Source organism: Sarcophilus harrisii, chromosome 2, assembly GCF_902635505.1.
Source record: "Sarcophilus harrisii chromosome 2, mSarHar1.11, whole genome shotgun sequence".
NCBI classification, from domain to species: domain Eukaryota; kingdom Metazoa; phylum Chordata; class Mammalia; order Dasyuromorphia; family Dasyuridae; genus Sarcophilus; species Sarcophilus harrisii.
Genome location: NC_045427.1, coordinates 144,554,596 through 144,570,912, shown reverse-complemented (window position 1 = coordinate 144,570,912; position 16,317 = coordinate 144,554,596). Strand labels below are relative to the sequence as shown.

The 16,317-nt window shown below is 34.0% G+C and overlaps 1 protein-coding gene across 2 annotated transcripts in view; it reads right to left on the bottom strand.

The window, feature by feature from the left end:
- The window catches only part of APMAP (adipocyte plasma membrane associated protein), a 47,644-nt gene extending 31,656 nt beyond the window's left edge, over window positions 1-15,988 (bottom strand). The window contains exons 1-2 of one of the 2 annotated variants that reach the window (XM_012540831.3): window positions 15,795-15,988; window positions 4,401-4,517 (exon numbers count right to left, since the gene is read on the bottom strand). In XM_012540831.3, coding sequence (XP_012396285.1) covers window positions 4,401-4,517; window positions 15,795-15,886 — 209 coding nt within the window. In that variant the 5' untranslated portion in view covers window positions 15,887-15,988. Of the gene's footprint in view, window positions 1-4,400; window positions 4,518-13,241; window positions 13,376-15,794 lie in introns of those variants that run through there. The other variant, XM_031951015.1, reaches the window with a different exon arrangement.
- Window positions 15,989-16,317: the final 329 nt, after the last annotated feature.

Sequence of the window (16,317 nt, the reverse complement as noted above, 5' to 3'; positions counted from 1 at the left end):
ATTTCCTTAACAGCACTATCATCACCAACTGGAGAAATACTAATCATAAGTAGGTCAAGCCATTATCATAAAATTACAATATTACCTAAGTTAATTTGCTTATTCAGTGCCATACCAAAGTACCAAAAATTATTTTATAAAGCTAGAAAAATAGATAAAATTCATCTGAAAGAACAAAAGGTCAAGACTATCAAGATATTCAATAAAAAAAAAAAACCCACTGCTAAGGAAGAAGGTCAAGCAGTTTGATTTCAAATTATATTACAAAATAACAATTATTAAAAACAATTCAATATTGACTAAGAAATAGAGTGGTGGATTAGTGGAACAGTTTAGGTACATAATACACAGTAGTAAATAAACCAGTGTTTGATACATCCAAAAATCCAAACATTTGGGGTAAGATTTTATAAAAAAAAAATTGCTGGGGAAACTGGAAAGCAGTTTGGCAGAAACTAGGCATACAACAACATTCACATTATATATTAAGATGAGGTTAAAATGAATAAAGAGTTAGACATAAAGGATGATATCATAAATGAGGTAATCATAGAAAAATGCTATATATTTTTCAGATCTATGGATAAGGAAAGAATGTATAATTAAACAATAAAGAGGAAATAAAATAATTTTTTGATTAATTGACATTAAAAAGCTTTCATACAAACAAAAGCAATGTAACCAAAATCAGAAGGAAAGCAAAGTTGGAGGAAAATAATTTTACAGCAAGTTTCTTTGATAAAAGTTTGATTTAGTTATATATAATAATTAGAGTAATGGAAATTAAAAACAACTCTGGCAAAGCCTATTAGATTGGCCAATATAATAGAAAAAGAAACTGACAAAAATTAAAAGGGATATAAAAAAATTGGAACGCTAATACATTGTTGGTAGAGTTGTGAATAATTTGAAACCATGCCCAATTGTGCACATTCTGACCAAGCAATACTGCTACTAAGTCATGTGTCTCAAAGAAATCAAAGAAAATGGAAAAGGATCCATACATATAAAAATATTTATAGCAGCTCTTTTTGTGATGACAAATAACTGGAAACTGAGAAGATGACAATCTGAGGAATGGCTGAACAAGTTGTGAGTATATGACTGTGCTATAAAATCATATATACTTAAAGTACATGAGTATGTGCTATAAGAAATAAGGGGAATACTTTCAAAAACCTGGGAAGATTGACATGAACTGATACAAAGTGAAAGATATGAACTGATACAAAGTGAAATTAGGAGAACCAGGAGAATACTGTATACTGTGTCAATAATATTGTAACAAGAATCAACTGTGAAAGACTTAACTACTCTGATCAATACAATAATCCATAAAATTTCCAAAAGATTCATAATATAAAACACTATCTTCAAAGAGAGAAATGATGAACTTCTAAGTGCAGAGTGTTTATATTTTTTTAATTTCTTTACTTTCCTTGCTTTTTTTTTTTTTTGCAACATGACTAACATGGAAGTTAAAAAAATAATAATAATACTAATTTTCCTTGACCTCTCTGCAATATCTGGCATTGATAATCATCATCCCACAATATCTTCTTTGCACCTGTCCTCTCATGGCTTATCCAAAGTCTCTTGTTGGTCTTTCTCTAAGTTCTCATACTTCAAAACTACAGAGGACCTCCCCAATCCAAAACTCTTTTCCATCTCCACAAACTCTACCTTGGTGATCTACTTACTTCAACAGTTTTAACCATTTCTTTCTTAGCTAGAATAATCTAAGCAGATAATTCCCAAATCTCTATCTAATCTTTCTCCCAAATTCCAGTCTACTATGTCTAACTATATATAGAACATATCCACCAGAATGTCCTGACAACATATTAAGCTCAACATTTCTAAAATCAAATTTATTATCTTTCTCCTTGCCCCCAACTTTCTTATTTCTGTTATTGACTCTGTTATTCTCTCAAGTATTGAGGTTTGAAACTTTAGAATATCCAACCAGTTGCCAGGTCCTATAGATTCCATCTCTATAAACTCTCTCATATCCATCTCCATCTTTCTAATCCAATTGCTGTTCAGGCCTCCATTATTTTTTTTTCCTGGAATATTCTGGTAGACTTCTACATGATGTTCCCGCTTCTACTTTTCCCCCCATTCTAATCTACCCTACAACCTAATGATTCAAGTAATGCTCTTAACATGACCTCTGATATCACTGTCCTAACCAAAAGCATTCAATACTTTCTACTGATTATTAAAATCTATATTCCTTAGTCTAGCATTAAAGATTTGTGGAGTCTAGCTCCAACCTACAATTCCAAACTTATCTCTTAAACTGCTCCTTCCTTCATATACTTTATAATGCTGCTAAAATGAACTATTGGTGGTTCAAAAATTTTTCCCATCTGTTGCACTCTTTCATCTACTATAAACCCTAACTGCTACAATTTTGCCCGTCCTCAAGTCCTAACTAAAACTTACCCCTTTTAAGAAGCTTTCTCTAATCTTCCACAGATAGAATTGACATTCCTTTGTTTATACTCTTCCGGGTACTAATTCTGTCATACTTATTCGTGTAAAAGTCTTATCAATCCCACTAGATGATAAAGTCTCTGAGAATGGAGACCAAATATTTTCATAAGAATTTCAAATAAAAGGACCTTAGAAATTATCTTGTCTAACTTCTTCATCTTACTAATGAGGAAACTTAAGATCCAGAGAGATTTAGTGATTTGGCCAAAGTAGGAAATAGCACCCCCCCCCATTAACCACCACAATGTCTTGCTTATATCAGGCATTTATTGTATACTAAAATGAATTTAACTATTCCATGACATATAAAGAATTTTGCTTCTTTGAACACCTATAAAGAAAATGTTCCAATTACACCCCATGTAAATGAAGATTAAAAGCAAAATGGTTGCAAATAAACAATATTAATTCAAAGTTGAAGATAACAAGAATTATCAGATAAACTATAATTGTTATAAGTGAAAGCAAAAAATTTTATTGATTTTCTACTAACTGGTTTTACTAATCATTTCATCCTTCTCTTGTTCTTGCCCTAATTTACATTAATAAGTCCTTGTCATTCTTATTTTTCTATTGACTCTCTAACCCTCTCTATATTATAGAGGAAATAAATACCAATTGTAACAAAATTTCAAGTACTTTTCTATTGTTAAATTAAAAATTGTTTTAAAATCTGTCCAATAAACATCTCATTGTTTTACTACTTTTATTACACATATATTTAGCATATCAATTAGGAGTTATGTGTAATTAATATTTTCTGATTCATAGAAAATTGCTACATAATGCTTTTATGCATACTTAGTTTTACTGCTGGGGAAGGAATATGCTTGAAGACATCCCTTCAGAAATCAACTACCTACAGAAAAATTATGGTTAGAAATAGCCCTATAAAATATCATAAGCAATACCAACCATTATTTTATGAGAAATACTTTTGTCATCTATGTGCAGGAAAATCCTCAGCCTAAGAATTTCTATTAAATTTTTTTAAGAGACAAAAGAATCTTAAGATTCATCTAATTCATCCTCCTGTTTCACATAGGATTTTCTCCTATAACACAGAACGTGAAATAGAACTCATTACTTAAAAAGAAAACCATTCTATTCTTGGGATAGCCTAAATTGTCAGAAAGTTTTTTTCTTATATCATACACTGAAATCTGCCTTTCTATAATTACTCTATTCACTGGTTTTACTTCCAGTCTCTGGGATATACCAAGATATATAGAATCAATCTACTCCTTCCAGATGACAACCCTTAAAATATTTGATGACTGCTATCATGCTCTACCTCCAACCCTCAATACTAAACCTTTTCTTCACCTCCTCACTCTACTTTGGGCACATTTCAGTTTGTTGCATACAGAATTGAAAATACAACTTAAGAAATACTTTGACTATCTAAAAACAAAATCAAAAACAAAAAAAGAAATAGTTTGACTTCAGTGAAACACAATTAAACTATTTGTTTTTGGTATAATAAGCCTATTGGCTAAATATAGATTGTATTGATATTTTTAGCAAATGACTAAGATAAAAGAGAACACTAGTCACATGTAAAAATATTACATGAATACACAGTAGACTAAATAAGACAAGTTAGAAGCTAACTTTTTGTGCATAAATTTTTCTACTTAAAATCAATCAAAGTTTTTCAAATTTGAGCCATTTAAATTCTGCTTAAAGATATTCATATAATTATAAGACTGGCAGGAATAATAACACTTTTGGGACTCAGAAATTTTTTTTAAAAATCACTTAAACTCCAAAAGAAAATTTTGTCTCATAATAACTTTAATTATAGATTTGCCTCATCATCCCCTTTCACCCTAAAAAAATAATAGTTTCATTAAATTATCTTTAGAAAATCATTATGGGGGATTGGGACTACAACTCACCTGAGAGGCTGAGGATCAATGGGGCAATTTAGCAGAGTTACTGCTCCAAGCAAGGGAATGGTAAGAGACACTGCTAGCATCACAAAGGTCATCTGGAAAACTCTACTGCTATAAGTGCTGCAAAAAATAAAACATAAATACAATCAGCAGACTATAAAAACAGCATTACAGATCTCGTTAAACACGGTTATTTCATAGGTTGAGCTATCAGGAATAGAAGAACCTTTCACCTAATTTCTTCATAACTGGCTATTTGCTTTTACTACTTGTGTTAAAATTTAATACTATTGCCCCTCCCCTTCCAGAATATACTTTACCTTTGACCAGAAAACATGTTGGCTTTTATTTCTTGGAAGTCCTGGAAGCACTAAATTGCCTGGTGTATGTGAGAGAGTTATTAGCGTTACTGTTTTTGAAGAAAGATTGCAGAGAAAGTAGCAAATAAGAAAAAGAAAAGGGTAAAGAAGGAATAAGCTTTTATTAAGGATCTACCATATGCCAGGCATTATGCAAAGTACTTTAACCTTGGGGGATGGGTGTTATTATAACCCCTCTGTTACAACTGAGAAAACTGAAGCAGACAGACAACTGTCAAGAAGGTATGGGTATGTGTGAATTCATTTCTTCCTAACTCCAGGCCTAGCTTTCTGTCTACCCTTGAAGACTTAACTTCTAAATATTGCAGGAGAAAGGATCCGTTCAAGTTATTTCCTTGCCCATAGTTTCAACTATTCCAAACATACTATTTTCATAGCCTTACCAACACACCTTACAGTAATGACAATAAAAAGAAATTAGGTAATTTTGCTCCATACTATATGGGAAAATAGGAAAAACTGATTAGTCATATTCCATATGTCCCATTTGCATACCACAACAACTCTAAAAGGAAAGTCTAATCATTTTAAGGATGAAGTTTGTTGTCACAGTAGACTATGAGTGTAGGATACTACACATGTCAGATTTTTTCAGTGTATTGGACTTTTTTAGACTTTTTGCCTTGCAAAAAAAAGAAGATAAAAAAAGGAAACCAGGATCCTATTTTTTAATTGTATCTTATAGGGAGCAGTTCTAAAGGAAGGGGGGAAAGGAAGAATACGTTGGGAAATACAAATAAAAAAAAATGTAATACTCCAATTTCTCAAATCTGGCTTACAAGCACAAAATTCTTTCTATTATACACTGAAAGGCTGTCTGTGTCTAAAGATACAGGCATTAATGGTTTATGTTAGCTGTGTTTATGCTTAACACATACATGTATACATGTTACACTGCATGTAACTTCCTCACTGGTCTCTCAAGTTTCTCTCCTTTCCAGTGCAACCTTCCCCAAAGTTATCGATATAATTTTCCTAAAGACAAGTCTAATATGCCCTCAAGTATGTCATTTGAATAAATTCTAATGACTCCTAGTTGCTTTGGGGATTAAATATAAGCTCTTCTGTTTAGGTTTCAAAGATCTTCATCACCTGGTCCCAACATACTTCTCCAAACCTATTATATATTATTTCCCTTCCCAATCTGTGGTCTACTCAGACTATCCTTTTTGCTGTTCTTTAAATGTATTAACTACATCTCCCACCTCCACACCTTTGTCCCAGCTGTCCACCACACTTAGAAAGTACTCCCACTTTGCCTCACATCTTTCTCTTAGAATCTTTCCTTGAAGACTGTTCAAGAAACATTTTCTATACTAAAAAACTTAACCTGGGATGAATTTTTAAAAACATTTAGATAATTATTTCAACATGAGTGGTTTCTTTTATGATTTCATTTTGTATTTAATTTGATATATTTAAAAATATTATTATTTCTTTTTGTATTTCATTTGATACATTTAAAAACATTATTCTGAAAGAGTATCCATAGGCTTCACTAGACTCAAAAAGGGTCCATAACTCAAAAACAGTTAAGAATTCTATTCTATGTTTGTGGCAGCCCTCTTTGTAGTGGCCAGAAATTGGAAACTGAGTAGATGCCCATCAATTGGAGAATGGCTGAATAAATTGTGGTATATGAATATTATGGAATATTATTGTTTGGTAAGAAATGACCAATAGGATGATGTCAGAAAGGCCTGGAGAGACTTACATGAACTGATGCTGAGTGAAATGAGCAGGACCACGAGATCATTATATACTTCAACAACAATACTATATGATGATCAGTTCTGATGGGCTGGGCCATCTTCAGCAATGAGATGAACTAAATCAGTTCTAATGGAGCAATAACGAACTGAACCAGTTACACCCAGCGAAAGAACTCTGGGAGATGACTAAGAACCATTACATAGAATTCCCAATCCCTCTATTTTTGTCCACCTGCATTTTTTATTTCCTTCACAGGCTAATTGTACACTATTTCAGAGTCTGATACTTTTTGTACAGCAAAATAACGGTTTGGACATGTATACTTACTTTGTATTTAATTTATACTTTAACATATTTAACATGTATTGGCCATCCTGCCATCTAGGGGAGGGGGTGGGGAGAAGGACAGGAAAAATTACAGCAAAAGGTTTGGCAATTGTCAATGCTGTAAAATTACCTATGCATATAACTTGTAAATTAAAAGCTATTAATTAAAGAAAAAAAAAAAGGAATTCTTATTCTTCAAAAGGCTTTCCTGACTCCCTCCAAGTTGCTAATATCCTTCTCTCACTCAATCCCCCCCCAAAAAAAAACCTTACATGAAAACAGTTTACATATTTTTGTGTACACATATATGCTACATATGTATTAAATGAATATACACACATATTTTAAGAGAAGAAACTTTCATTTTTGCCTCTATTTCCAGTCAAAATTTAATGATTCTATTCAAATAGGGGAGACAGAGGCAAAGTGAGTTAATTCAAGAAATGTATTTAAATAAAAACTACTTGAATCCCTTTAACTAAATGGAAATATCAATTGGGACTTTATATTTATGCTTTAAGTTACTCTAAGTTCAAGGAGGGAAATATTAATTTGCTTATTTTCAATACTGAACACATGGATGTTTTCAAGAATATAATCACCATTATTACAAGGTCCCACTGGAATTTTTAGATGTTAAAACTAAAGCTGATGCAACAGACTAAATAGTACCATGTGTTGAAAGAGGTCCCCAGGCAATAATTGTGAAAATCCAAGTCCTCATAACGAAATCTTTTACCACTTTAACTGTTTAACTTTTAACAAATTCACAAACTGGTCGTTTATGCTTTGTTAAGAAGAAAAGGGAGATTCACTATTTCTACGTGTAAAGGAAAACTTACATTCTCTATAGCATAAGTCATCACACATATGTAGAATACATGGAAATGGGTTTAATATATATATGAAGGGTTATTTTCCTCAGGTGCCTTCCTGGATCAGTAATAAAGTTAACTCTATTAACCATGTTGCACCTATCCTAGGAAAAAATTGGTTTTAATCAGAAATGTTCTGGAATCAACTAAAACTGATACAAGAGTCAAATGTTAAAATGTTTAAAGCATTTATATCTCAAAAACTGGCAAACACTACAAATCAAGATTTGATTTATTCATTGATTGTTTAGATTTAAGAAAGTGGCAAAATGTTATTAAGGAAGATTACACTTAAAATGGGTCATGGGTATTTTGGTGGGGGGAGTGGAGCCAACTGTTAAACATTTACCAACAAACACACATTTGGTTCTAATCTTCAAAATATACATTAAAGCATTTCACAATCTTATGTGCTTGCCATCTTACACAACATACTGGCTGCAATCAATACAAAAAGTTATTGTTAATGATGTTAGCCAAAACCAACAATGGTTATTTTAACCAGTCAAAGCATGTTTTACAACATTCTTTCAAACATTAGCCTATCAAATACAGAATTTTGACCATAACATATATTTAAAATCATGGACTCTGTAGATGGAAGAGGTCTTAGAGATCATTTAGTCCAACCTCCTTCATCATGTAGGAATTTTACTGTAGTAACTGTAATAGTCATGTATACTCTTCTTGATGTATACTCTTCTTGAATACTTCTAGTAACAAAGAACTCTCTAGATGCCAAAAAACCTCATTTCATTTTGTACATCTTAAGTTGTTGGGAAATTTCTTCCTGATACTAAACCACAATCTTTCCCCTTGTAGCTTCTACTCATTTCTGCCCTGTGAAAGAACACACAACAAATCCAACTCTAGTTCTATATATTGCCTTCATATATGTGAAGATAGTTATCATAGTTCCTTCTTCCTCCCTGCCGAAGTTTTCTGTTTTTCAAGCTAAATAACTCTACTTCCTTTAGACTTTCCCAATATCACACACTTCCCAGATTTTTCAACATACTGATTAATCTCAAGTAAATAGATTCCAATTTGTCAATGCCCCCTCTTAAAATGCAACATGCAAAATTGAGTTACAGAGCTATTCCTTGACAAATACATAGAACAGGATTATTATCTTCCTGGGTCCAAAAGTAATACATTTCTATTTAAAAAGCCTAAAATTGTATTAGCTTTTTTGACAACTGAGTCATAGCACTGGCTCAAATTGGGTTGATAATTGTTCTCATCTTGAAGCATGCAGTTGATTTGTTGAAACAAAATTAAAGACTATATAAATTTTAGTGACAAAATTGTTGAATTATTTCATAATGTTTTTTCCTTCCCAACTTGTGCAGACATGTCCAAGCCAAGAAAACTTGTACCTTGACTTTTCAGTGCCTCATGAGATTAAAAACAACATATTGTCTTCAATCTCTGGAGATAATTTCAGCCTCAAGCAGTCCCTCCATCCCTTATTAAAAAATATATAAGCTGAATAGTTCATATATTCTCTAAGAGTAAGTAAACAATCATACTTGTGCAATTGGATTTTCTAATTACTGAGGGCTCAACCCCAACATATAAGATCTTCTGTGGACTTATCCTGAAAGTTCCACAAGCCAAATGAAACATTTTTCAAGGTCCTCTGACAGACATCATACTCTACTAGAAATGGTGCTGGACTCAATCAAGAAGACTTTGGTTGAATGGAATTCTACTTCCAATCAGGGGTAACACATAATTGAGTTTCAATATCCATTTCTATAAATTGTAAATAATATATACAATATCTATCCCAAAAAGTTGTTATAAGACTCAAATAATGTATATATAAAGCACTACACAAACCTTAAAATACTATTAAAGTGTCAACTATTAACATTATTATCTCAGCAAGACTGAATTGAACAGAAATACTTTGCATTATGATTCTAAGGACTAAGAAATATGGCTTTATTTGAATAAAAGAGACCTATGTAGCAGCACAGAAACTCTAGGGGGAAAAAAACTGAATAAATCTTAGTTTTCCTGGATGAAGACAATTAAATATAAGATCAAGGTAATTACTGGAACTAAAACACTTATAACTATCAAATAGTAAGAAAATCTAGAAGTGATTATAACTTAAATTCTCTACCATAGTTAACATATTACATTAAACTTGGAAGCAAACTAGGAAAATATGTTATTTTCATTTTATAGATGAGGAATTTTAGAGGGGAAAATTAAGCAATTCAACTTCACTTAGAAGGGGCTATTCTTGAAAGAAAAACCAGGTTTCTTAACTCATCTCAGTCTTCTAGACTATTCCACACTGTTCATTTACAAAATTAATAAAAATAACAACAATGCCTATTTGGGATAGAGTTGAGGTAGGAAGGAGAAAGGAAATTTACCTGAAAGAAGAATGAAACAGTTATTGAATTTTTAACATAATATTCAACCTTCATCCTTCACTTTCTCTTCTAAATAGTAATATAATATGGCTGTACACTATTACATAGTTTCATTCTCTTCCTAGAAGAAATTGTGCTTCAAAAGAGAATAGCTCACAATGTATACAATTTTTATTGTCAAATAAGTTTATAAAGAACTTGAGAAAGCTACAAGGTAGTAAGAAGCTTTCATTGATGAAATAATATAATATCTCAATCTTTAAGGTTTACAAAGCATTTTCCTCAAAAAAAAAATGTCTATCATAGACTATGCAAGTATCATTAGGCTCATTCTACAAATGAGGGAGCTAAAGCTCAGCAAGATGACATGACTTATGAAATAATTTATTACTAGTAACTGTGATCTGGGATTCACAGTTCACAGAAATTTAAAGCTATAATGGCAAATATAATGTCCAGAACTATGGCTTTATGTATGGATTTATCTATCCAATAAAAAAAAAAACTTTTGCTAAATAGCTTCCTTGAATTTTCGTTAAGATCAATTTTTCTTTTCACCCACCACTTATGCAAACTTGTAAACTATGAACAAATAACTTAGCCTCTTAAACTTGGTATATACCTCATCTATAAAATGGAATTAATGATATTTTATCTATCTGAAAACAGGGAATTATACCCTGCAGTCTAGTTCTAAGATCTATGATTCTCCTACTTTATTCTTTTGAATATATAATTTTATAAATTCACGTTAACAGATTTTGTCTAGTAGATCTTACTTCCTATTCTGAAGTATTCTTAAGCCTATCCTAAACTTCTTTTCTTAAGTATCAATAGGAACATATTCCTATTGCTACTGTTTTCCTTGGTTTTGAATACTGCTTTCATTCTTTGAAATTCATTTTTGATATTTTGCAGCACTTAATTTCTGAGGTAGCTATAGGAAATAATTAGGGAAAAAATGGAAAAACTCCCTAAAATTAACTATCAAAGATAAAAATCTCAGATAAAAACATCAGTAAAGTGAATGATGAAATCTAAATAGTTACAATGTTATAAGAATCTCTCTAAAAAGAAAGCTAGAGATAATAAGTATAAGGCACTTAATTGTTATTACTTGAAAACTTATTGCCCTCAATAATGTTTCCTTATCCAGGTGTTACATTAGAAAAGATCAAGACTGATAGATAAAAATGAATAGGAGAAAAGAATAAGGAGAGAAGGAGGTAAATTCAAGAAGAGTGATAACACTGACTGATAAAAAAGTTAGGAAATCTATCAAAGCAACCCAGTCACTTGCAAAGTACATTAAGATTCCATTCATTCAGTGTAAACAAATTAAAAGGGTGAATCCCAAAAGAGAAACATAAGAACAGTTAAATTAACTCTGCAATAAAAATGTAACCTTTCCCCTTCTGCTTCAGTGACAGGTGTATGAAGAGAGATCTCAGAATTAAATTTAGCTCCCCCATTGCAATGAGGAATTCCCTCTCCCTCTGCAATAAAAGATATCTGGTAAAAACCTCAAAATGTGCATTTCTTTCCTCTTTCTATTTTAAATGCATGCGTGAATCTTTTTTATATTTGTTTCTGTAGATTACTGAAATCATTGATTGGGATTTTCTATGGAGAAGTCACTGGTTTATGGGAAAGAAAAATGGATTAAGCATTAAAAGAACTGCATCCTAGTCTTAATTCTGATACTTATTAGCTGTGTGATTTTAGTCAAATCATACAACCTCCATTCCTCAATTACAAAATGGGCCTTATATTTATCTAGCAGTTAGTGAGGATTAAATGAGATAATAGATATAAAAGCATTTTTAAATTATAAAGAGCTATAGCAAACTAATGGGCCAGATAATGGATAGATGCCAGGCTGGAGTCAAAATGACCTGAGTTCAAATCTGATCCTAAAAATTTAGTAATTGTGTGATTCTTAATTTGCCATTTAACCCTATTTGCCTCAGTTCTCTCATTTGTAAAATGTGCTGGAAAAGGAACTGGTAAAACACGCCAGCATTTTTGTCAAGAAAACCTCTAATGGGGTCATGAAAAGTTAGACACACTTGAATAATAACAATTTATTACTGTTGTTATTTTCTATAAAATGAGAAGCTAGCAATAAATGCTACTGATTATAGTAAATGGTATGCAGTATAGATTAATGCTTTAGAAAATTTGCATACACTGAATATATAGTTTGAGAGCCTCCATTTTTATTACTGGATCTATAGTCAAAGGACCTAGTTTTCACCAGGCAATGTATTTCACATCTCTGGAATTCAGTTTTTCTTATCAGTAAAATGTGTGAATTAGACCAAATTATCTTTCTTTCTAATTCTAATTATAACATCACAAAGTCAAGGAATCTTATAATATCTCAATCTTTAAGGTTTACAAAGCATTTTCCTCAAAAAATGTCTAAGATAGGCTATCCAAGTATCATTAGGCTCATTCTACAAATGAGGGAGCTAAGGCCCAGCAAGATGACATGACTTATGAAATAATTTATTACTAGTAACTGTGTGATCTGGGATTCAACACAAGTCTTCTGACTCTTAAGAAGTCAGTGTCATATTCACTACTCTCCTCTCAAGTCAAGTGTCATTACAAAGATATTCTTCCCAAATTTGATTTTTTTGAATCATTGTGAATGAAGATATCACATTAATCTCTCCCTTCTGCTAAAAAAAAAAAAAACAAAAAAAAAAAAACCTATCCCTCAAAATACATTATCATTCTTCCTCATTTAGTCATATACATAAGGTTATTCAAACAGCCTCTCTTGCATTTAGTTCACTGTGTGCTATATCATATTTATATCTATATACCTAGGTATATACTTATGAGGGTTGTAGAGATTTCACTTAATTTAATTGTGATGGAGTTTTAGATAAAAACTTCAAATTTAAGAACATTTAAGAACAGTCTCAAGTGTCTACCTAAGTTTCCTTAAAGATGGAGTCAAAAGAGCCCTGACCAATAGTACAATATGCCTTTATTCTTTTTGGTCTCTCTCTGTAACATTCTGATGCCATTCTTAACATCTTTGACCTTTTTGCAGCATTTTGACATTTTTGATTATTCCCTCCTCTAGATATATTCTCTTTTCTTGGATTCCATAACATTTCACTCTCATAGTTTTTCTCTTACCTCTCCAACCATTCCTTCCTTTTCTTTTGTTGGATCTTCATCTTTCTTCTGCCCCTTAACTCCCGAGTGCCTCCTGAAGTGTCTTCTTGGCTTTTTCACCTCTCTACATCATCTCTCTTGGCAATTTTAATCTCCTCTACCATAGCATCAATTATCAATTCTTTGCAAATGACTAAAACCAGTATCTCCACCCCTAAGCCCTCCCTAGAGCATTAACCCCATATTTCAATTCCAATTATCTGATAGTTACACTGCCTGTGCCTAAAACATCTGTCCAAAACTGAATTTATCTTGCCCCCCCCCAAAAAAAAACCCAAACCTACTCCTAACGTTTCTATTTCTGTTGATAATACCATCATGTCCCCATCATCCAAGTTTCTAACAGGATTCACATTTGCTAATCTTCACTTCAGCTGTCAAGTATTATCAACCCTAGCTCCAATTCCATTCAGCCAAGCACTATCAAAAGTCAACACCAAGTGCAAGGCACTATCCTAGATCCTACAGATACAAAGATAAAAATGAAATACTTCCTGCCCTGAAAAAGATCATTTTCTATTGGATGACACGACATAAACAAATATAAAATAATATGCAATATAAATACAAGAAGAAACTTCAGAAAGATCAGAAAAAGACCTCATGAAAGGGGTGGCATTTGATCTGATCCTTGAAGGAGGCTAGGGATTCCAAAAGGCAGAACTGAGCATAAGAAGTAGCCTCTGCAACATCTATTGAATCCATTCCCTATTTTTTAAATTACTACTACATCTCAATTGTAAGTCTCCATTTCTTCCTATCAAGCTGTTGTATAACTCTTCTAATTGGTCTTCTTGATTCCAACATATCTTTTCTTTAAGCTATCCTTCAGATAGATTACTCCTGCAATTATCTTTATTCATACAGTGCTATGATCGCTTCACTCTTCCCTTCAAAAACCTCTAAGTATCTTTCCAAAGCCTTGGAAAACAGTTTAAATTGTTGTTCTTGTTATCTGTGGATATCCACAATCTAGCTACAACATTTTCATCCTTATTCATACTTCTCTTTCCCTGCTTTGTTTTGAGTAAAATACACTATTTCTCATTCCTTCATTCTTGTGCTGCCCTCTTCCACTTTCATGCCCTTGCATATGGTCCAACTCCAAACCTGAAATGGACCTCTACACACATCATTTATCATCTTTACCTGTTGAAATCAAGATGCATTTCAAGTTTTGCCATCTCCACTCTGTGATTCACACCATCTTTCACCCAGATGCCCTCAAAACATGATCTCAAAATTAAAAAGGCAACAGAGAAGCAGAGCAGTGTTATCATTAAATAAAATAAAATTTAAAAAAGTAAATAAAAGCAGTATTTTAAAAAAACTCAAGTTATACATAAGAGATTGAAGTTCTTATATAGAATCCTCTTTCTCTGTCATTCTTTGTATATGGAAATGTCGTGTCTAAGGCCATCATTTTAAAAAAAGAAAAGAAAGAAAAAAAATTTTTTTTTTAGGTAATCACTTCCTCTTCAAATTTCTCATAATATTTTGTAAAGACTCTCCTTTGGTTTCTCCCTCATTTTATATTTATTGTTATATATGTACTCCTACACCTAATTCGATTCACCTAAAATTTATCAAGAACCTGTCTGATTAAATAACTGTTTGGACATGTATACCTAATTCGATTCACCTAAAATTTATCAAGAACCTATCTTTGGATATGTTTGGACATGTATACATATATTGTATTTAACTTATACTTTAACATATTTAACATGTATTGGTCAACCTGCCATCTGGGGAGGGAGTAGGGGGAAGGAGGGGAAAAGTTGGAACAAAAGGTTTTGCAACTGTCAATGCTGTAAAGTTACCCCCCACACATATCTTGTAAATAAAAAGCTATAATAAAAAAAAAAAAAACCTACGTGATTAAAAAATAAAATAGAAAAAAAATAGAACCTATGGAGATGCTTAATAAATTTTTAAATTGAATTCTCACTGCCATCTCCGAAGTGACCCGTTTTTCCTCAAGTTTCTTGTAGTAATTTCCTCTTTTTTCATACGTGTCGCTATGCATGTTCCTCATCCCTCGCTACCCTCATTAAACCATAGTCACTGAACGAAAAGCCTAGGTATTCTTCATGTTCGTTACTTAATGTTATCGGACTGAAACGAAAACCGGCTGTTGAAAGGCACGAGGCGCGGAGCAAAGCAGGTGTGTCTAGCCAGAGTGCGGGCGAGTCCCGCGGGTGACAGCAGAGGCCAAAGAGCCGGAGGACTGGGAGGAATAACTGCGGCGGCGGAATCCACACTCAGGGCTGCTAAAAATCCTGGTTGGCCGCAGCTTCGGGAAAAGAAGGAGCAACTAGCAGGGCAGACGCATCGTGTGCTCCCGGAGGCACGCGCATGCAGGCAGGCACAGGTGTCCATCCCGGCGTGCAGATGCACACTCGCGCATGGAAACACAACCCGCCGAGCCCGAGCTGGGGACCCCGGAGCCCTCCCGTCCCACGGCGCAGCCAGGGGGAGGATTCCGGGTGTCAGGGGCGGCTCGACCTCTACCTGCCCTGCTTGGCCTCCTGCGCCTGGCTGTCCTCGGTGATGACCTGAGGCCGCCGGGGCCGGCGCTGCCGCAGCCCCTCCGCCTCATTCATGGCGACTACGCCGCTGTCTCCCGACGCCCAGACTGAAGCCACCGCTTGCGGCTCCCACCTCAGAGAAGAGCAATTCAAAGCCTGTCCGCGGCCCCGCCCTCGCCGGGACAGCCTGCTCCGCCCCGGCCCCGCCTCTTCTCCTCCGTCCGGCCCGCCCTCGTCTCCTGGCTGGCCTGGGCTCCGCCCCGACATCCCAATATCCGCCACTGTTGGTCCGGCCACCGGCGCTGAAAAACGACGTCACTGTCGAGGGTCGCTGCGTGCCGTCTGGCGCTAGGAGATGACGTGAACGGCGGGAACGTAGCCCTGACGTTCAGGCTACGTTTGGCTGTGACACTTCCAAGCCGACGCTACCTCTCCCAGTCTCTCTTTAGAACCCTGAGACAAGTGATTCGGGGCCAGGTTCAGGCCCGTGGGCCGAGGGGACTTCC